Below are 23,953 nucleotides of genomic sequence, written 5' to 3' on the forward strand. Positions count from 1 at the left end.
GTGTGTGTGTGTGTGTGTGTGTGTGTGTGTGTGTGTGTGTGTGTTAGCTGTCTTGCCTTCACTTGTAACAGCAAACAGACCTGGCCCCAGGCAAGTCTTACTTTAATTCTCCATTTGAGCCATTTCTGACAGTTTTGATCTAGCCACCCCCCCCCCCCCCCCAAAACAACATGCACCAAATTTCCTAGCTAACTCCTAGCTAACAAGATAGAGTAATTCCCAGGGGGACTCCCTTGAACTTGTTTCCACCCATCCATTCAGACTCTTCTAGAATCCAGAAAACAAATTAAGGAGGAAGAGATTTCAGATAATAGAGAGAGATGAATAAGGGCAGCCAATATGAAGGGAAGGAGAATAAATCAAATATTTGTGGGCACATGCTGTTTGCCTAGGACTAGACAGAGCTCTGATGGACTGTAACACGGACCTATCCTCCAGGAGAAGAGCACATACGCAGGAAAGAAAAAAAAAGAGATGAAAGGATGAACAAATGGCTGTAGACTCAGATCTGATCAAGAGTGTTTTCTTGTGAAAGTGAAAGATAGCTGTAAAGGCTCTAAAGAACTTTTTGAAACTGTTATATCTACTGTGAAACATTCCAACCATTCTAGTGTTATTCTAAGTAAATGAATTTTTTTTTTTTTTTTGTGCGGTACACGGGCCTCTCACTGTTGTGGCCTCTCCCGTTGTGGAGCACAGGCTCCGGATGCGCAGGCTCAGCGGCCATGGCTCACGGGCCCAGCCGCTCCGCGGCATGTGGGATCTTCCCGGACCGGGGCACGAACCTGTGTCCCCTGCATCGGCAGGCGGACTCTCAACCACTGCGCCACCAGGGAAGCCCTAAGTAAATGAATTCTTAAAGCGGAGGAATCACCCGAATAGATCCATTTTCACCTATTATTGAGTCCTACTGTATTTATTAACACCTCAAAGTATTAGCTCATTCTGTGTGCCAACTACGTTGTACCCTATAGAAACGGGGAAACCCTGAGTGTCTACAACACCCCTAACTGTTCCTGGTCCCATTGCTCCACCATATCCACAGATACGTCTTTCTACTTCCTTTATTCCTCCTGCTCTTCTTCCCACTTTCTTTCTTCCTCTAGCACTTTCATCTGCCTGGTCCCCAGTCATGCCCTGAGAGCCATCAGAATGACTCAGGATTTCTTAAACCCATCACGACTGACATTTGGGGGGCTAGATAACTCTCTGCTGTAGGGGACTGTCCTGTGCATTGTGACATGTTTAGCAGCATCCCTGAGCTCTACTCAATAGATTCCAGTAGTACCATGTCCCCTAGTCATGACAAACAAAAATGTCCAAATTGCCCAATGTCCCATATGAGGGGCAAATCTCCCCCAGTTGACAATCACTAGAATGGTTGAATCTGCCTCTATTCCTTAGTAACTTTATGACTTGGAGTTTAGAAGGGACATAAAGAAGTCCAGGGAGGGAGCAGAGAAGGAATAATTTCACAGTAGGTGGCTTCAGGAAGCATCTTCATTAAATAGGTATGCAGAGTCCAATTTCCCTATGAATTCTAGTTCATTCGCCAGGCTCAAGAGTATCCCGAATCTGCAAGCACAGTGCATTTTGCTTGTCAAGTTATAACTTATCAGTTACGGGTTACATGAGATGCATTAGGATGGAGGGGCCTTAGTGGTTTGACCTCAGAGATGGCGCAGGCAGGAATATTCAGCAGGCTATAAATATCCAGCATATTCTTGTATAACCTATTATGCCTTGTTAGGTTAATACAAGGTGTCATTTTTGAGACCTAGTACTTTGTTGGCAATTCACTATGAATTTGGGAAAGGAAGAATCCAAAGCAAAGAAATGCATAAATGGCTGGGAAATGCCATATGGCTCACTAATAAGGTGTCTTGGGCACTTGTACACCTTTCCAAATGCTGATTTTCTCTTGAGTTTCTTCTAGCCTTAGAAAACCGTCAGCTAAAATCCCAACTGCAAATTAGTGAGCTCACTGGAATTTCTCAAGTTTTTAAACTTACTGGTATTTATTCATTCCATCACAGTTGATTCTCAAGTATATTTAGCTCCATTGCATGCATAAGAAAGGTCATTAAAAAGCATTTAAGGCTTTTTGCCGTCCATGTTTCTTAGAGGTCTTTCTCCTAATCACCCTCTAACTCTCACTGACGCAGAGATGCTGATATTACCAGTTTCTGCGTTAGGAAACACAAGATCTAGTGCTAAATTTCCTGCCAGTTGGTTTTGTCACTTTCTACATAAAACTAATACACCTCCCCCATGTATTTTATACGTACCCTCGGGAAAATATAGAAATCAGTCTATGTCATCTCAGCTTCTCCACACCATCTGACACATTTCATTACTTCTTCCTTTTTTGAAACACATTTCAATTTTGGTTTTCATGATACCACCTTCTCCTGGATTTCCAGCTGCCCGTCTGTTTCCATGACCCTTTTGGACTGATTGTTCTCTTAAACTTGTGCTCTCCTTCACCACTCAGTAGACAGATATGACAATGGGCCCTTTTCTTTCTTTTTTTTTTTTTTTTTGCTGTACGCGGGCCTCTCACTATTGTGGCCTCTCCTGTTGCAGAGCAACAGGCTCCGGATGCGCAGGCTCAGCGGTCATGGCTCACGGGCCCAGCCGCTCCGCGGCATGTGGGATCTTCCCGGACCGGGGCACGAACCCGTGTCCCCTGCATTGGCAGGCGGACTCTCAACCACTGCACCACCAGGGAAGCCCTGGGTCCTTTTCTTTATGCAAACTCTCCCTGAGTGAACTCCAGCCCCATAGTTTCAACTAAATACCATTCATTTGCTAATGACCCTCAGATTTCTATGTCGAGGCCTCAATTTTTTCAATAAGCTTTGAAAGTCATACATCCAATTTTCTACTCACCAAAACCTCTTGCATCTAATAGGCATATTAAAATTGCTATAGCCAAAAAAGAACTCTTTATTCACCATCCCTCCAGCTCATTCCTTGTCCTGTCTGCCCAAGATCCCAGCCAAATGGGAAAGTTTATATCCCCTCACTCCTTACCTCAACCAGCTCTCTGTCGCTCTGCTTAGGAAATTTCCTCACCACCCTCTCCCTACTCTCAGACCATGTTAATTCAAACACCGTCTCCCCCAGTTAAACGTCCTGCTTAATGTGCAGTTCTGGGGTGTCCCTAGACCTCTTGTTCCAACCTTCTCTTAATACCCAAAAGGCTCCTGCTTCTTCTAATTCTTCAAGGAGGGGTGTGGGGCGAAGTAACACTCCTGAAACTCATCTTTGATCGCTGCATTGGTTATCCTATGTGGTCAGTGCACAAACCTTTTGTGCACTGACCACATAGGATAAATGTCACTTTTGAAGTGACATTTATAATGCAGCAGTTTTGACACCAGGGTTTGACCTTACTGCAAATAAACAAAAAACAGAAAGATTTTGATACGGATAAGTACCATTAATCCTTCTGCATGTTTTTATTAACAAATAATCAATAAGATAAATATCCTTATCATATTCTAGAGTCTCAACCATCCCCTGATATCTGTGGATATGTACAAACATGGCATAAAGAAAACATGGTAGAAAATATCCCTATATCAAAACTCTTAAGCCAAAATGACTACATTGAATAAGCCGGGATAATAAAGAAATGTATCAGTTTCATAAAACTAATCAGAATAAATGTTTTAGATACTTCGGTTCAACTGCGAAGGTTTAAAATGTCCATGTGTAAAAATTAAAAATTCTAAAAAAGAAGACCCTTAAAATCTTATAGCTACCAGTGCCAATCCTTAAAGGGTGGAAATCAGCTCTGACTTTAAAAATACTATACTTTAAAAAATAAAATGACACCTAGATAGTGGCTCCAGGTAAATATGCAAATAATGGATACAAGAAATGTTGTGCTCTATCTAAAAAATAAAGTAGAAATTTATCTTCTAATGGTTGGTAAAAAAAACAGTCTGAGAAGTAGACTTTATTTTCTCATTGTAAACACACCCTAAGTGAATTATCATCCTTTCTATTGCAGCCAGATGGAAGACAGGACTCTGGAATAGCGGGGTACTCTGAGCAATAAACATACGAACAAGAACACCAGGCCATTTTTGTCATCCAGCCTCAGGATAATCAGGCTGCTGTGACTGAGGGTACAGGCTATCGCCTGGCAGGGGAAGAAAGTCACCTAGAGGCTACAAGGCACAGAGGTTTTTTCTTTTAATAGTTGTTTTTTGCTGTTTTGGCAAAAGGATGCTTAACTAGGGGTTTCAGGTGTAGTGTAATAGACACCAAAACCCAAAGTGAGGTGCTGCCAGATTTAGACATTTTAAGTCCTTCCCCCACATGGAGGGAGGTAGAGAGGGTCTAGGAGAAGATTTATTTGGAGGGTGTTGTTAGCATGCTGTGACTCCCACACACCCCTCCTAGCCGGCAAGGGTACTGGGCTTCTCAGAGAGAAGGGCTTTTTATGGGACAACTCAGACAGCTTTGCATGCGCTTCTTACAGTTTGGGGTGATGCTGTGCATTGGTATCTAAATCATGCCTGGGAAATCTAATGGGAAGAGGATGGCTGGAGAGGCTTGTACCGCACAGTAAGGGTGGGAAAGTGGGGAAGAGACTGCACTCCCAAAGAGTGTTGGGGCGAAGGGTAACTGAGCGTTCTCCCAGGAACCAGATGTGGGTTATTAGAGAGAGGCAGGCTGGGTTTATTGGATCCTGTCCAAGAGACCAGGATGGGACAAACAGACTGCATTTTAGAAAGTTGGTTTCATGGTTGCAGAAGCAGGGAATTTACTTTCCTGGATGTGAATGAGAAACACACAGCCCCGGTTGCTACTGGCAGCCATCTTGGACCAGGAAAACATCTTGTGCAGAGGTGAAATGTGACAAAAAACGGAGAACAGAGCAGAAAAACCAACAGAACACAAAATCCACCCTGCATCTGAACTTTGTGCTGATGTGAACCAACAGACTCCCTGTCAAGCTAGTTTGAGTTTTCTAGTATTTGGCACTGAAAGCCCTTCATTTTATAATCTTTCCTAAATGATCTGGGAGAACAGCCACAGCCCAAGTTTGCACTAGACTAGGACTGTCCATTTTGCAGGAAAATGCAAAATAATCAGAGTGCCAACTTCATCTTGGTTCTTGGAGTGAACTCTATCCCTAGGGGAGGATGTGGACTCTAATCCAAATGAGACATTAATTGACAGATGGACTTCTTTTGGATGGAATGTAAGAAACAAGGAGAGTCAATTATATGTTACCTGGTAATGAACTCTCTGGGAGCCAGAAGAAACTGACTGTAGGTCCTAATGAGAAAATGGAAAAAAAATAACCCATACACCTTAAGATTAGTTTGAACAAACTGCCTCAACTCCATCAACTAAACGCCCAATTTTATAGTATTAAGCCCATCTGGAAAGCATCTTACTCTCCCCAGTCCCCCAAGGTTAAACAAAGAAGATAATGCCAAAAATAATAAAAGCACACCCAGTTGGACTAAGAGAAGAAAGGTCATTTAGCTATTGAAACTTATAAATCCTAAATAGCGTTTAGAGGTAAGTGATATAATTTCAAGGATAGAGAAGACCAAAAGTAAAAGACAGGCGATTTTGTTGTAATAAATGGGGATCCTAGTTAACTTGCACCTGGACTTTTGGTTTGTGCAGTAAGCTACTTAAGCCCCCTTAGGCACTTAGGAAGCATTTATTTATCTAAGACCAAAAACATACTGTCATGATAATTGTGTTCATACTGACAAGTTGCTTGGCAAACACAGGATTTCATAGACTGAAAAGAAAAAATCACTGTCCAGCTCTGCATTATCACGAAGTGCAAATTAACAGGGTTGAAATTCATGAGGCTTTACTGGAAGATTCTGAGAGCCAGGCTCCCTTTATAAAGTTTTATAACTAAATTGTCATCACTGTCATGTCCTGCAGGCTTCCTTGTTAACGAGCATAGTGATTCTATTTACAGATGTCAGCAATCCTGGCTACCTGGGTACCTGCTTCCCACAGGCTTTATCAACTTACTCTCTGAGCCCAAGTTTAAAACTTTTCCTCTTTATTTGTGCTTGCTCTTTCCTTTTTTTAATTTTTTTTTTAAGAATCCTACTTTTAGTTGTTGAATATTGGTGTGATAAGCATAACAGTAAGTTAATTTTCAACAAAGTCAATTCATCAGTCATATATTTTGCTACTGTGGAATCTTAAGTTACCCAAGTGTTTAAAAAAAAAAGCTTGGTATCAATTATGAGTCACTTTTTTTATTGCAGGGTTTTTTTTTGAGGGAAGTTCCACAATAAAAGACCAACATTATTTTGAAAATATGAGTTACTATATGTTCTAGGATTGATTTGGACCTGAGTCACATGTTAAAAAGTTCACAAATTTTTACACATTAAATTTATCTTTAGTAAAAATAGCCAAGTGAAGCCACAAGTATAAACTTTGTTGACTTTTCTTCTCTCACCCTTATTAGTATTCACAGTTTGGCAACTATCTCAAAATATTCTACATTCCCAGTTCCATCTCTATCCTTCACAACGCTGAAGAGAAAAATTAGTAATTTTTACATTCCTTTATGCCTCCTACCTGAGTTTATTTCCACCAAGAGAAACAGACTCTAATGTTCAAAGCTAAGTAGCTACAATTTGAAGGGATTTTAAACACTATATATCTTCTTTATTTGTGATATTTACTTATGTATAATGTGTTGTCTGGAAGAGAGTTGCTCATCTTGGGGTATTTATCAAAATCACACAACAGCTTTAAAAATATAAATGTCTAGACCACATCCCAGAAAAGTGATTCTAATGTGCATCTTTCACCAAGAAACAAAGACAAAGAAGTGGCTGTTTATGGTTTTTGCCATTTGTAGAACAAGACACTGAATACTCTCCCTTGAAATTTTGCAAAAACAACCCATGACCACTGCAGTGATGGATCTGGGTTCTCCTGGCTTTGCTGGTGCAGTTCAAGTTCATGGGAATGTCACATATGAGACCTCCTCCTTTCTCTTTCTCTATGGTAAGACCAGATTGAGAAAAAAAATAATAGATTATTCCTTTGTGTTCTGACACAAATTCTTTTGAAATATAGGTTCTTCTTTCCTGTAGAAGTTACATTTAAAAACAAATCTAGCTGTCTCTGACAGAAGTCTGTATTAGATGCAAAACATTAAGTAACGCCAAATCTGTTTTCCTTTATTATTTATCAGTGCCCTTTGAAATTCTGTATAGTTCAAAAAACACAGGTGAGCTGTCTGGCAAGACAAGGAGTCCCAGGCTATAGCTATGGATCACACTGGAGCAACGTGGTGCTGTACTTAACCTAATCAACCTTTCCCACTCCAACCACCCGAGGAGGAAAAACAGCAGTGGGGATGGGGAGGGAGAAGATGCAGTGTATGCTTAAGAGACGAGAAAGACTAGGCCACCATATTTCCACTTCCTCCCCAAATGCATCATCTTAGAAGTAAATATAGATGGCTGGTAATTACTGACAAAAATGGAAAACTGAGCAGAATAAATTATTGGCTAAAGAAACTCACCTCCTGCAGGCGATCTATGTACATACGGCAAGTCTCCAAATCACAGTCTCCACGCACAACTAGAATACCCAGAGGGATGGCTAAGGGTGAAGGAAAGAGAAAAATCTAAAATAACATATTTGATTTTTCTATTTTGGTATAAATGCATTTTTTATGGTTAAAAAAGACCTCTCATAAATATAATTGGTTTTTGGATATTTCACTATCTCCCGGCACCTCTTCTACGAGCTCAGTCTCTTTACTTATGCAGTTTTCATATTCTTTCCCTGCATGATCCATGTTGCCCCTTGCCACGTGGCCAGGCTTCATTTCATTTTGTCTTAGTGGCCCTGATAAGAGGTACAATGTCATGGAAACGGTAGACTGACAGGGCCAGAAGCTGTTCACAGCCAGCTGCTAATTTATGCCTGTATTTGCAAGAGCCAAAGTACCAGAGAGGAATTAAAAAATCATGATGCTGGACACTTACCCCTTTCCCTCTTAAATGCATGGGGCTTAATCTTTATGTCACTTTGCAACAGTTCCCTATTTAAGAGACTCAAGCTACTCAAGGCACTGTTGTTACCTGGTGGCCAATGCCAGAATGAAATAGGCAAGAAACATTAAAAAAAAAAAAAAAAAGCTTCTAGAAGGTTCATAGCTTAAAAATCCAACTGATTTTAAAGACGGTCAGTGTAAATGTGGTAGCAGCAGGGCTTCAGAAAACAATGAGGAGAAGCTGTTACATGCCTTAAATACCTTTTTTAGGTGGTGGTAAATGTCATACAATGGCTTTAGTGGATAGAAACTCCTGCTTCACATATAACCACAAGATTCCTGAAAAACTGAAAATAGTCTCCTTCCCAAAACTTCAAACAAAAAATGTATGTGTACATTTCTGATTTTAAAAATTCAGTTATACTATTAAACCCATGATTTAAAAAATATTTCAAAATCTTGAAGCAACCAACTAGAGATTAACAAGGAGATGACAGGACAGTTGTGTCCACTAAAGATTTTTTAAAATCTTTCACTCATTGAATTTTTAAAGCTTCATCATCAATAAATAGGTCTGAAAATGCAAAGTGCTAGGGCTTTAAAAATGAATTATACAGAGAATAAAATAGATTTAAATGCATGGGAAAATCCTGAGGAACTCACCAAGTTGTAGAAAAGACACACATATAAAAAATAATAAATGGAACATAGGCTATGGTAAATGTATGAACTTAGTCACTTGAAAGCTATAGGAGAGAGGAACTAAGTCTTGCCTGGAGGGTAGATTTGAGGCTCTCTGAAGGATATGGTCTCTTAGAGAAGCAATAGTTGTCTAGAGAAAAAGATACAGAGTTTGCTTCTCAACATTACCTCCTAGACTGGTTCCACTAGGAAGATCAATACCACTACCTCATACCTTTAGGTTCCCAAAGTGCTTCAAACATAAGCTGGAAGGCATCCATCATCTTGCAGAACTACATAAGCCTATGAATCAGTATGGTCTCTCTCACCGGAATAAGACTTATTTCCTTTTACAACCCCAATGTCTGGTAGGTATTCAATAAAAGTTTGTTTTTTTTAAAAAAAAAAAAAAGGTGGGGAAGGGGGAGGAGGAAGACAGGCTTAGGGCCTGTTCAAGTGAGAAAGAGAAAGTGTGTCTTTAAGAGCTAAGTCTACTTTCCAGGATAGACAAAGAAGAAGGGTTTGGAGCAGGAGTAGAGAGCGTGCATTGGGTTGGCACTTGCCTTTGCCTATTCTTCCAGAAGCTAAGCAAGAGAACAGCAAGCAAAAGGGTGAGGAACCATGTAAGTATCACATGTTTGGGGGAATAATAATCTGGAAAAATAATTTTTCTCCTTTTTTGAATATATACAGAAATATCCAAGAAGTCTTCAGTATGGTAATCATGCATCTTTGAAAGGAATGAAAGGGAAATTCAATAAAGAGATCCCTAATAGTAGTGACTAAAGTGATCATCCTCAGCTAGACTATTAAATAGGTCCAAACAAGGTGACCTACTTAAGTAAGAGAAGAATAAGGATTTCTAATACTTGAGGAATGATGAGGAAAACCTAGAATTTTAGCCTAGAAAGTAAATCAAAGGTTGTGGAAATAGAATACAGCTATAATTATCATGAGAATCCATGTTAGGATCTTTCTCTTAATTTCAAATGTGCAAATGTAGAGAAATAAAATTTCATTAATATTTACCTATCTACTTAAATGAGGAGACACATTATATAGAAATGCAGGAATTTGGTCAACCCCTCTGACTATCAATGCTTGAAGTTAGTCTGGCCACAAATCCAATATACTTGGTAGCAGGTATTTTAAACTACAATTAGAGATTGGATATTCCAGACCTAAAATAATGAATGTCTAGGAGAAAGTTTTCAAAGATGTGTCATTCATTTCTACTAAGGGTATGAAGTCAGCAACTTTGCTTATTCCTCAAGAAGCTGATGAAGAGAAACGGTGTATTTGATTGATATTAGCTATTCAGTTGGGGTAAAAAAAAAAAAAAAAAATGGCATCCTATACCACAGTTTCATAGCACGATTACTGACGACTGTTGTCAAATTTATCCTATGAAGGTACAGAAAGAATTTACAGTCATTCTCTCTTGGATTCAAATCCCAGTGCTGCTTTGGTCTTACAAATGACTCATGCTTGCTGTTTGGTCTTGCAACTTCCTCAATTCCTTTGATCCTTGGATTGAAGGCTATAGTAGTTAGAATAGGTATCGTCTAGGATTTTGTGAAGATTAAATACAGTACTATATTTAAAAATGAATAACCAGATCGTCAATGCTATCTTTCCCTCACTCCCTTTACTAACTTTTGAGCATCTTGAGCTAGAAAATGGTACATCCAATCATCTATCTTTCAATTTATCATACTACAAGGATTAGCTGGTAGTAGTTCCATAAGTTATATCCTGTTTACTTAAAGCTAACATCTACTCTTTCTTCGAGGGTAAAGATAACTGTAGTACAAAAATATTGTAATCTGACACTTCCATTTGAGACTTTACATGGTGAAGAGAAACCAGAAACTTGTGGAAAATTACCACCTTCCTTTTACACTGCTGACAACCAACTGCCAAACCTCACTGAAGTTTCCTTCATCTTAATTGGGAGCAGGGAGACTACTTATCACCCAAGCGTTAGCATTACTATTCCTGATCTTGATGATTCATCTGATTTTAGCCTTAGAGATTTTATTTGATCAGTCGATACTCAACCTATAGTACATAATGGAACTTTCATTGCAGGGGTCAAACGGAGTTTACAAGTTCTAACTAAGCAATCAAGAACAAGCTGGTTTCTAGATTAAGAAGGCAGATTTAACACACACTTACTTCTCCTGCACCAGAAATGCTACTAAATTACAGCACATGAATTTTAAAAAGACATAAACCAACAAAAAAAAGAGGAGAAACAGTGAGGAGAAAATGGTAATGAATAAAGCATATGGAAAATTGGTAACTGACTCAGAGCCCCTATAGAGTCTAATCCTAGACTATGGGTGGGGATGGATAAGAACTAATTTACACTTCAAAACCCTCGGAAGATGTGCAAACTGGCAACACCAGTTGCAGCTAAAATAAGAAGCACTGGATATTAAATCACTAGATTCCACCACCCACTCTTGGTAGGTGGAGTTACTTCACAGAAAATGGGGATTAACTGATCATCTACAGAATGCAGAGATCCCCAACTTTCTTCTCTCACTAGACTCTCCAAAAGCTGGCAGCCAGAACCCTACCTTCTTAGAAAGAGATCTGAAGACTCTTCTCTGGGGAATCCTCAGAGTTAAGAGAAAACATTCCATCCATGAAATATAAACAAGATTGTATTAAAAGATGAAGAACGTGAAGAAGAAAAAGGAAAAGGAGCATCATTCAGAGAACAAACAAGTTCTTGAAATTTGATATAACAGAGTTTAATAGAAGGGTTAGAAGATGAAGTTGAGGAAATCTCCACAAAAGAAGAGCAAAATTAAAAGAGGCAGAAAATAGGAGGGAAAAGGTAAGAACAATAGGACTGGTCCAGTGGTCCAACATTCCAATAACAGGAGTTCTAAAAACCAGAGAAAAATAGAGAGGAGTAATTATCAGAAACAAACAAAAAATCAAGACTATTTCTTAGAACTGAAGAACATCAGTTTCCTACTTGAAATGGCCCAACAAGTACAATAACAAAAGAACAATAGGAAGACATTTTATTTTGAAGTTTAAGAATATTGGGAACAAAGAGAAGAGTCTACAAGTTTCCAAATAGGAAAATCTAGATGGCAAAGAAAGGATCAGGGATTGGACTGTTTTAAACTTCTCAAAGGCAACTGTACAGTCAGAGAACCAATGAAACAATGTGTTCAGAATTATAAGACTTTTACAAATAATCCAAACTATCAAATTAGTCCAAGGGTTGAATAAAGGACACACCCTCTACTAAAAAGTTACTGCAGAACATGCACCAACAAAAGTTGAGTTTGCAACAAGAATGAGGAATGCAGGGGATATAACAAATGGGGAATCCAACAAAGAAAAGGTTAAAAAAAAAAACCCTCTAAGGGGATTGGGCTAGAAGAGTCTAGGGTGACAGATATATTGGGGCACTCTGACTCAATAGGCAGAGATGTAGAGAGCTGTCAACACTGAGTCTCATAAACAATGGAGAGTTATTTTTCAACCAAAGGATAGAATGTCTAAGTGAGTCTGAACCAGTTTCTTACAATCATCCCCAGATGTGCTCTGCCTTAACCTGTTATTGAGAGAAAGAGTTAGGTCATGGTGAGGCAGAAAAATTCAAAGAAGTCCATCCCCTCCAAACATAGTTCCACTTGATAGCTAGGACCCACCTTAACACCCTGCCAAATGCTTTCCAGAATGCAGTCATGACCTTGCCCACTAAATTCTCATAGAATGGGCTCATAGGCACTCTCAGAGAAGCCAAAGCCAGAGAGTAATCCAGAGACTCTTTTCAGCTCTCTCGAAAGCCTTCAACTAAAAGTGAAAGCATCATCGCTTCCTTGCAGAGGGAGGTTTAGGACTGCTACTTGGTGTTTCAAAGCCACTCTATCTGAATTAGGGATGCATATATTGGTGACAAATATATACCTATGAAGAGAATGGCAAGTACAAAAGTCTGTATACTGGGATTATCTTGGTAGGAGAGGGATAAGGGGAGATACTTGTTGTGTTTCTTAATCTGGGTGGGAGGTACATGAATGCCCATTTTACTACTAATCATTTTATATACATACATATGTGCATATATGTATGTGTGTATATATATATAGGGGTATAGGTGTGTGTATATATATGTATGAACAACATTCATGAACAGAACATGTGTGTGTTTATGTGTATGTATGTGTGTGTGTGTATATACATATATGTGTGTATATATATGTATAGTATTTCAGAATTGAAAAGAAGAAATACAACCTATCTGTGGCAACTGATTTTAATGATAGTGGTGCTGAAGTTCACTGCATATTCTCTGATGTTCTCTGTGAATTAGACAAACTTAGCATCACATAGGAAAATGAGGGAAAACAGTAGAGAAGCCATCAAAAGCCCCCAAATGACACCTACTGCTGCGATCCATCTCGAGCAATGGACACGGCGTATTGAGCAGTCATAACCCTATGGCTTGTCATGGCATGTGTACTTGTTTGCGTGTGTGTTTATATAACAAGCAGCAGGATGATCTCTCTGCCTTATCTGGGCCTCAGAAGTCTCTAGAGCAGCAATGTCCAACAGACCTTTCTGCATGTCCAACGCAGGAGCCACTAGCCACAGGTCATATCGAGTACTTGAAATGTGGCTGGCGTGACTGAGGAACTGAGTTTTTATCTTATTTGATTAATTTATAGTTTAAATAACCATATGTGGTTAGTGAGCATTAGAGTTTTGTTCTCTGTGGAACCAAAAAGTTGAATGTCCTTAGTACCAGATTCAATATATTTCAAAACCATCCATGTTTTAACCTTTCCATGAGTAGCACATAGATCCAGCAAACAAAACCACTTTTCTCTTTGCCCCTACCTAGTTGGATTCAATGTGCTTCCTAATCCCTAGCAGTAGTATTCCTCGGTTGACTGAGGACAAATTTATTTCCCTTATTCTATAGCCTACCTTTCTTATCCTAGCTTTCTTAATCAATTCTCTGACCCTCCTATCAAAACAAACTCTCAGATCCTTCTTGGTACTTTGGTATAAATGACTAATAATTAATTAAAGGGTTAACCCTCTAAAAAGCACTTGAGTTTCAACATGTTTGAAATTTGGGCTAACATGATTGTCATAGACTAAATGTTTGGGTGTCTCCCAAATTCATATGTTGAAGCCCTAATCCCCAATGTGATGGTATCTGGAGATGGGCCTTCTTCAGGAGGTAATTATGGTTAGATGGGGTCATGAGGGTGGGACCCTCATGATGGGATTAGTGTTTTTATAAGAAGAGACACCATAGAGCACTCTCAAGCTCACTCTCTCTCCCCCTTTGAGGACACAGCATGAACGCAGCAATCTACAAGCCAGGAAGAGAGCTCTCACCAGAAACCAAATCAGCCGGCACCTTGATCATGGACTTTCCAGCCTCTGGAACTGAGAGAAAATAGATCTCTATGGTTTAAGTCACCAGGCTATGGCATTTTATTACAGCAGCCCTAGCAGACTAAGAAAATGAAAAGCTTTGACAAATTTAGGTAAAGAAATACAAAAGAAATTGTGGAGTTGACTGGCAATCCTCAGCCCTGAGGATTATACTACCAAGTACTTCTTCCCAGCCAAAACATGAGCCCTGCCCTGGTTCCCATCTCAGATTTCACCCTGGCATCCATTAACCTCCTTTCCCTATTTCTGTTTGTTTAAATGCCTCATAATACAGAATGCAATTAAATTGATTGGTTGAGATGAGGGTGGTGTGGGAAGACACCAAGTTAGTGTCTCCTCACAACTAGGGTGCTTGCTGGCCACTGGTGGGGGATCCTGACGCCCGAGGAGACGGGAGGAACCCCCAAGTGAACCACCACCCCATGCAGCTTGTGGAATTTTGTTTCACGAGCTGGGGGTTGGGCCGAAGTTCCTGTGGTGGGAGCTCCGAGTCCGAACCACTGGACTAACAGAGAACCTCAGACCCCAGGGAATATTCATCAGAGTGAGGTCTCACAGAGTTCCTCATCTCAGCACCAAGACCCAGCTCTACCCAACAGCCTACGAACTCCAGTGTTGGAAGCCTCAGGCCAAACAACCAGTAAGAGAGGAACACAATCCCACTCAAAAAAAAAGAGAGAGACCGCAAAAAAATATGTCACAGATGAAGGAGCAAAGTAAAAAGCTATAAGACCAAATAAATGAGGAGGAAGTAGGCAATCAACCTGAAAAAGAATTCAGAGTAATGATAGTAAAGATGATCCAGAATCTCGGTAACAGAATGGAGACACGGATTGAGAAAATACAAGAAATGTTTAACAAAGATCTAGAAGAACTAAAGAACAAACAAACAGAGATGAACAACACAATAACTGAAATGAAAAATACACTAGAAGAAATCAATAACACAATAACTGAAGCAGAAGAACAAATAAGTAAGCTGGAAGACAAAATGGTGGAAATAACTGCCGAGGAGCAGAATAAAGAAAAAAGAATGAAAAGAATTGAGGACAGTCTCAGAGACCTCTGGGATAACACTAAATGCAACAACATTCGAATTATAGGGGTCCCAGAAGAAGAAGAGAAAAAGAAAGGGTCTGAGAAAATATTTGAAGAGATTATAGTTGAAAACTTCCTTAACATGGGAAAGGAAATAGTCACCCAAGTCCAGGAAGCACAGAGAGTCCCATACAGGATAAACCCTAGGAAAAACACACAAAGACATATATTAATCAAACTAACAAAAGTTAAATTCAAAGAAAAAATATTAAAAGCAGCAAGGGAAAACAAAAAATAACATACAAAGGAATCCCCATCAGGTTATCAGCTGATTTTTCAGCAGAAACTCTGCAGGCCAGAAGGGAGTGGCAGAATATACTTAAAGTGATGAAAGAGAAAAACCTACAACCAAGATTACTCTACCCAGGAAGGATCTCATTCAGATTCAATGGAGAAATCAAAAGCTTTTCAGACAAGCAAAAGCTAGGAAATTCAGCACCACCAAACCAGCTTTACAACAAATGCTAAAGAAACTTCTCTAGGCAGGAAACACAAGAGAAGAAAAAGACCCACAAAAACAAACCCAAAACAATTAAGAAAATGGTAACAGGAACATACATATATATGTTGTCTAAAAGGGACTCACTTCAGACCTAGGGACACATACAGACTGAAAGTGAAGGGATGGAAAAAGATATTCCATGCAAATGGAATTCAAATGAAAGCTGGAGTAGCAATATTCGTATCAGATAAAATAGACTTTAAATTAAAAACTGTTAAAAGAGATAAGGAGGGGCACTACATAATGATCAAAGGATCAATCCAAGGAGAAGATGTAACAATTATAAATGTCTATGCACCCAACGTAGGAGCACCTGAATACATAAGGCAAATGCTAACAACCATGAAAGGAGAAACTGACAGTAACACAATAATAGTAGGGGACTTTAACACCCCACTTACACCAATGGACAGATCATCCAAACAGAAAATAAATAAGGAAACACAAGCTTTAAATGACACAACAGACCAGACAGATTTAATTGATATTTATAGAATATTCCACCCAAAAGTGGCAGAATACACTTCCTTCTCAAGGGCCCATGGAACATTCTCTAGGATAGATCACATCCTTGGTCACAAATCAAGCCTCAGAAAAGTTAAGAAAACTGAAATCATATCAAGCATCTTTTCTGACTACAATGCTATGAGATTGGAAATCAATTACAGGGGAAAAAAACTGTAAAAAACACGAATACAAGGAGGATATACAGTGCGCTACTAAGTAACCAAGAGATCACTGAAGAAATCAAAGAAGAAAAAAAAAACTACATAGAAACAAAGGCAACGAAGACATGATGACCCAAAACCTATGGGATGCAGCAAAAGCAGTTCTAAGAGGGAAGTCTATAGCAATTCAATTTCACCTCAAGAAACAAGAAAAATCTCAAATAAACAATCTAACCCTACACTTAAAAGAACTACAGAAAGAAGAACAAAGAAAACCCAATGTCAGTAGAAGGAAAGAAATCATAAAGATCAGAGCAGAAATAAATGAAATAGAAACAAAGAAAACAATAGCAAAGGCCAATAAAACTAAAAGCTGTTTCTTTGAGAAGATAAACAAAATTGAAAAACCCTTAGCCAGACTCATCAAGAAAAAAAGGGAGAGGACACAAATCAATAAAATTAGAAATGAAAAAGGAGAAAGGAGAAATCACAACTGACACCACAGAAATAAAAAGGATTATAAGAGACTACTACAAACAACTATATGCCAATAAAATGGACAACCACAAAGAAATGGACAAATTCTTGGAAAGGTACAATTTTTCAAGACTGAACCAGGAAGAATTAGAAAATATAAACAGACCTATCACAAGTAATGAAATTGAAACTGTAGTTAAAAATCTTCCAACAAACAAAAGTCCAGGACCAGATGGCTTCACAGGCGAATTCTATCAAACATTTAGAGAAGAGCTAACACAGATCCTTCTCAAAAGCTTCCAAAACATTGCAGAGGGAGAAACACTCCCAAAAATCCATTCTACAAAGCCACCATCACCCTGTTACCAAAACCAGAAAACGATATCACAAAAAAATAAAATTATAGACCAGTATCACTGATGAACATAGATACAAAAATCCTGAACAAAGTAGTAGCAAACAGAATCCAACAACACATTAAAGGGATCATACACCATGATCAAGTGGGATTTGCCCCAGGGATGCAAGGATTCTTCAATATATGCAAATCAATCAATGTGGTACACCATATTAACAAACTGAAGGATAAAAACCATACGATCATCTCAATAGATGCAGAAAAATCTTATGACAAAATTCAGCACCCATTTATGATAAAAACTCCAGAAAATGGGCATAGAGGGAACCTACCTCAACATAATAAAGGCCATATATGACAAAACCACAGCAAGCATCATGCTCAGTGGTGAAAAACTGAAAGCATTTCCACTAAGATCAGGAACAAGACAAGGATGTCTACTCTCACCTGTCTTATTCAACATAGTTTTGGAAGTCCTAGCCACAGCAATAAGAGAAGAAAAAGAAATAAAAGAATACAAATGGGAAAAGAAGAAGTAAAACTGTCACTGTTTGCTGATGACATGAAACTATACATAGAAAATCCTAAAGATGCCACCAGAAAACTACTAGAACTAATCAATGGATTTGGGAAGGTTGCAGGTTACAAAATTAACGCACAGAAATCTCTGGCATTCCTATACACCAACAACAAAAAATCAGAAAGAGAAATTAAGGAAACACTCCCATTTACCATTGCAACAAAAAGAATAAAATACCTAGGAGTAAACCTGCCTAAGGAGGCTAAATACTTGTATTCAGAAAACTATAAAACACTGATGAAAGAAATCAAAGATGACATAAACAGATGGAGAAATATGCCATGTTCCTGGATTGGAAGAATCAAAATTGTGAAAATGACTATACTACCCAAGGCAATCTACAGATTCAATGCATTCCCTATCAAACTACCAATGGCATTCTTCACAGAATTAGGACAAAAAATTTCACAATTTGTATGGAAACAAAAAATACCCCAAATAGCCAGAGCAATCTTGAGAAAGAAAAATGGAGGTGGAGGAATCAGGCTCCCAGACCTCAAACTGTACCAGAAAGCTACAGTAATCAAGACAGTATGGTACTGGCACAAAAACAAATATAGATCAATGGTACAGCATAGAATGCCCAGAAAAAAACCCACGCACATATGGTGACCTAATTTATGACAAGGCAGGCAAGAACATACAATGGTGAAAAGACAGCTTCTTCAATAAGCGGTGCTGGGAAAACTGGACAGCTACGTGTAAAAGAATGAAATTATAACACTACCTAACACCATACACAAAAATAAACTCCAAATGGATTAAAGACCTAAATGTAAGACCAGACACTATAAAACTCTTAGGGGAAAACAGAGGAAAAACACTCTTTGACATAAACCACAGCAAGATCTTTTTTGACCCACCTCCTAGAGTAACAGAAATAAAAACAAAAAGAAACAAATAGGACTTAATTAAATTTAAAAGCTTTTGTACAGCAAAGGAAACCATAAACAAGATAAAGACAACCCTCAGAATGGGAGAAAACATTCACAAATGAAACAACAGACAAAGGATTAATCTCCAAAGTATACAAACATCTCATGGAGCTCAATATCAAAAAAACAAATAATCCACTTTAAAAATGGGCAGAAGACCTAAATAGACATTTCACCAAGGAAGACATACAGATGGCCAAGAGGCACATGAAAAGATGCTCAGCATCACTAATTATTAGAGAAATGCAAATAAAAACTACAATGAGGTATCACCTCACGCTGGTCAGAATGGCCATTATCAAAAAGTCTAGAAACAATAAATGCTGGAAAGGGTGTGGTGAAAAGGGAATCCTCTTGCACTGTTGGTGGGAATGTAAAATGTTACAACCACTATGGAAAACAGTATGGAGGTTCCTTAAAAAACTAAAAATAGAACTACCATATGTCCCATCAATCCCACTACTGGGCATATACCCTGAGGAAACCATAATTCAAAAAGAGACATGTACCACAACGTTCATTGCAGCTCTATTTACAGTAGCCAGGACACGGTACCAACCTAAATGTCCATCGACAGATGAATGGATAAAGAAGATGTGGCACATATACACAATGGAATATTACTCGCCATAAAAAGAAACAAAATCGAGTTATTTGTAGTGAGGTGGATGGACCTAGAGTCTGTCATACAGAGTGAAGTAAGTCAGAAAGAGAAAAATAAATACCGTATGCTAACACATATATATGGGATCTAAAAAAAAAAAAAAAAAGGTACTGACAAACCTAGTTGCAGGGCAGGAATAAAGATGTAGACATAGAGTATGGACTTGAGGACATGGGGTGGAGGGGGGAAGCTGGGGCGAAGTGAGAGTAGCATCGACATATATACACTACCAAATGTAAAACAGTTAGCTAGTGGGAAGCAGCATCATAGCACGTGAGATCAGCTCGGTGCTCTGTGATGACCTAGAGGGGTGGGATAGGGAGGATGGGAGGGAGGCTCAAGAGGGAGGGGATATGGGGACATGTGTATGCATATGGCTGATTTGCCTTGGTGTACAACAGAAACTAACACAGTATTGTGAAGCAATTATACTCCAATAAAGATCTATTTTAAAAAAGTAATTGGTTGAGAAATCCATTATATATTTCACATTGCATGCTCTGGATTTTATGTCTGAAATAAAATGCCACGGGTCATACTAATTAATTTCGTTTTCTACCGTTGAAGTTAGGACTACTTGAAGTCATTATGCAAATTTATGCCAAATAGTGCATAAATTAACACCATTCGTCTTCAAAAACTCTGAAATCTTCTAGCAACCAATCCACAAGTGTACTCTTTCATCTATAAGAAACTTCTGAAGGATATATGCACTAAAAAAATATATATATAAATCATGGTTTCTCAAATATATATCTCACCACAAATGATAAGCAGAGTCAGGAAATAGACCAGGCTTAGCTATCCTATATATGGAACTGACTTGCCCAAAACATTGAAAACCAAAGTTCTTAAAGGCTATTAAAGAGAAAATGCCTAGAGTTTTAAGAAAACCTGAAAAACGTTTTCCAAAGAGTCAGAGGTATGATGCAAAAGACAACCAAATAGTTTCTTCAAGACAATCAGTTACTTGATTGAAGAAAGACAAAAGATCCTGTGGACCAACTCTGAGATGAACACCCTTCCCCCTCCCCCCTCCCCAAGGTCTCTGAAGCAAGTTTATTCTGGTACAACCATAGGAGTGTGAGTGAAGTGTGTTGAGGCCAGTGAATTCCAGTGCATGGGAGTCTCAGCTTAACAAAACTGCAAACTTTGTGAGTTCCCAGATGCAAAACTATTTGCTGCTGGACTGAGTGAGTAGCCCTCATCCTGGCATAGCTGCCCTGAGCCTGATGGTTCAGAGAAGCGGCGATGAGAGGAAGAGGGGGGTGGCTGAAGCCATTCATTGTCTTCTGTTAGTGAATCCTACCCTCCGCCTCTAGAAAAGCCAGCTATGCCCGAACAGACATTTTGCACATGTATATTCTGGTAGCATAATCTAAGCCATGTTATATTTAAAGATATACAATCCTGAGTTGTGTTACAAGGGTTTAGGCCTGGGTGGAATAAATCTGGGTGAAGAGGAAAATGATAAGAATGATTTTGTGATAACTAGTTTTACCGTGTTTGTTAACCTTTGCCACAATCCTAAGAGGTGGATATGATTATTCCTATTTCTAAAATGAAGGAACTCAGTCTCAGGAAGATTACGTAATATGCCCTGAAATGTCACAGCTATGAAATGGTGCACCCAGATTTCATCCCAGGCTTCTCTTACTGGAGAACCCATCTCCTGCGCTATTCCTCCATCTCGTCAAACTTGGGCCACACAGAGGGTGGAGTCTCTCCTTTCAACACTGAGCTCAGAGAGGTGAAGCTAGAAACTGCTGACAGGCTGACCAAGGAGTGAGCGGGGAGTTACAAGTCGCATATCCAGAGCTATACAAGACTTGGGGAAAGGCTGTGATCCTCGGGAAGCAAAGCCAAGGTAAGCAATTCCAGGCCGGGACAAAGGAGCATGCCCCTGGGACTCAGAAACCATGAGTCAAGCCACACACATTTTCATAAACACACTTGGCAGGGGTGGGGTCACTTTTAAAGACCCACCATTCCCTTCCCTTCCCTTTCCAGTAGGCCAGCTTCCAAGGGCCCTACAGACCGTGGATCAAGGTTATCCGAACAGTTGACAAGCTCTAACCCTGTCTGTGATTTGAGTCACAGAATTAAACTATTTCTTACTTCATAAAGAACTACATGCGGCTATAAAATGGTGAGCAGGATACTCATCATTATGGGGGTAGTAGAGATAGCAAGAGTACATCTGACTTTAATTTAATTATGGGGGTAGTAGAGATAGCAAGAGTGCATCTGACTTTAATCAGAATTGTTATAGACAATCACATGACTTGTTTTGCTATTAAAATCACTGCTTTAGAATTTCCCATATTGAGCTGAAGAGCTGATTGACAGTTAACATAAACTAAATGTAAAACCCACGTTCTCACTTGAGGTGGAAAAAGTTCATTATGTCAGATGCGCAAGATATTCAAAACATTCGATATCATTAATCTGGTAGTTTTTTGCTAGTATAGGTATTTGCATACCATTCATTTTAACGTTTATTCTTGGTAGATGACTCTATTCAGGAAAATCCCAGTGGCAGACGTTTTTGATCATTTTGATTACTCAATGAGCTTACATTGCCCTTGATTCTTCTGCAATATAGTATGTGAGGTCTCCATGCAAAGATAGGTAATCACGGTACCTACCTGTCCGGGTTATCGCGAAGATTAAAGAAGTCAGTGCCTGTAGAACACAGTATCTGCAAATCCACCCTATATTCACTCCTATAAGCCTTATCAAATTCATGGATTTTCCCTAATTCTATATCAACATGTACGGGCCATTCATAAAGCCTCAAGCCACTTTCAGCAGACCAAGTGTGGTGACTTTTATAGCAGATAATGTGTTCTACCAAAGCTTCTAAAGGCCAGAGCCTAAACCAAAGCATGTAAATAAAAGAACCAGCCAAACCTGCAAGGAATCACAGCTGGCTGCTTTATGACCCAAGCAAAGACCCTCAGAGCCAAAGCAAGAAAGAGCCACCTTTGCTATGAAATCCACATGAAACTGTTAATGGGATTTATGAAAAGGGAGAAAACTCACAGCAGCTAATTCATTCCCTGCAAGATACTGTGATGCATTCAACAAGGTATCACTGTGGAAAGAAAGGGCTGAAAGCTCAGCATTGAAAAAGAAAGAAAGGATTTAATTATCTGACACATGAGCGATTATAGTGCAATTCCTGTTCAAACAGAATTGCGGCTAAATGGGGCTATTTACCTATTCAAATCACAAACAAAACCATCTTCAATAGGATCATTAAAAGAAGGTGTGAAACCCTAGGGAAAAACTCCTCAGAAAATGCAAGGATTTACAAAGGTTGGATATTAAGCTCTAAATATATACATAAAAATTTTAGAATTGCAAAGTTTCTGTTAAGGCTAAATAAAAAGGTTGTCACTTTCTGAAAAGAACAATAAATGTAACAACAGGGTTAAAAATTCATAAAATAGAAATGCATTTTGAACAGTTAGGGAAACCATCAAAAATACAGATAATCTTAGAATGAATGTATTTTATGTTAACACTCTTCAGAGACACATTTTTAAAAACCTGACTTTCCCTTAAGCATTAATTTTAGGTTTACTGACATAATCAAGACAGTTTGTCAAATATTCGCTATCCTTCTATCAATTTATATGCGGTCTTAAGAAACAAATAGTCTGAAAAAGAAACTGTTCCCTAGAAAACAACACAGGAGAAAAGCCAGGTAAGCTTGGGTTTGGCAATGACATTTTAGGTACAACATCAAAAGCATGATCCATGAAATAAAAAGTTGATGAGCTGGACTCAATTAAAATGAAAACTTCTGCTCTGTGAAAGACACTGTTAAGAAAATGAAAAGAAAAAACAGACTGGGAAAAAAATCTTGGCAAAACACATACCTGATAAAAGACCGGTATTCAAAATATGCAAAGAACTCTTAAAACTCAACAATAAGAGAGTCAATTAAAAAAGTGGGCGGAAGATCTGAACTGACATCTTACCTAAGAAGATGTATAGATGGCAAATAACCGTATGAAAAATGTGCTCAATGTCATTAGGGAATTACAAATTAAAACAACAATGTGATACTATCACATATCTACTAGGATAGCTAAAATTGAAAAAAACAGACAATGCCAAACGCTGGTGAGAACATGGAGCAACAGGAACTCTCATTTATTGCTGGTGGGAATGCAAAATGGTAGAGCCCCTTTGGAAGAGAGCTTAGCAGTTTCTTACAGAACTATACAAACCCTTACCATGTGATCCAGCAACTGCACTACTTGGTATTTACTGAAATGAGTTGAAAATTATGTCCCCACAAAAATTTGCCCATGAATGTTCATAGCATCTTTATTTATAATTGCCGAAACTTCAAAGCAACCAAGATGTCCTTTAATAGGTGAAAGGATAAACAAACTGGTTATCGCACTGTAAACTATTATTCAGCAACAAAGAGAAATGAGTTTTCAATCCACGAAATGGAGGAAACTTAAATGTATATTGTGAAGAAATGAGCCAGTTTCAAAAGGCCACATGT

General features: G+C 38.8%; 1 protein-coding gene across 1 annotated transcript in view; it reads right to left on the reverse strand.

The window, feature by feature from the left end:
* The window catches only part of DGKI (diacylglycerol kinase iota), a 445,841-nt gene that overhangs the window by 81,581 nt on the left and 340,307 nt on the right, over positions 1-23,953 (reverse strand). The window contains exons 23-24 of the mRNA XM_029234512.1: positions 7,544-7,623; positions 5,254-5,298 (exon numbers count right to left, since the gene is read on the reverse strand). Coding sequence (XP_029090345.1) covers positions 5,254-5,298; positions 7,544-7,623 — 125 coding nt within the window. The remainder of the gene's footprint in view (positions 1-5,253; positions 5,299-7,543; positions 7,624-23,953) is intronic.

The sequence above is a fragment of the Monodon monoceros genome, unplaced genomic scaffold, assembly GCF_005190385.1.
Source record: "Monodon monoceros isolate NGI ecotype Baffin Bay Population unplaced genomic scaffold, NGI_Narwhal_1 Super_Scaffold_2, whole genome shotgun sequence".
NCBI lineage: Eukaryota > Metazoa > Chordata > Mammalia > Artiodactyla > Monodontidae > Monodon > Monodon monoceros.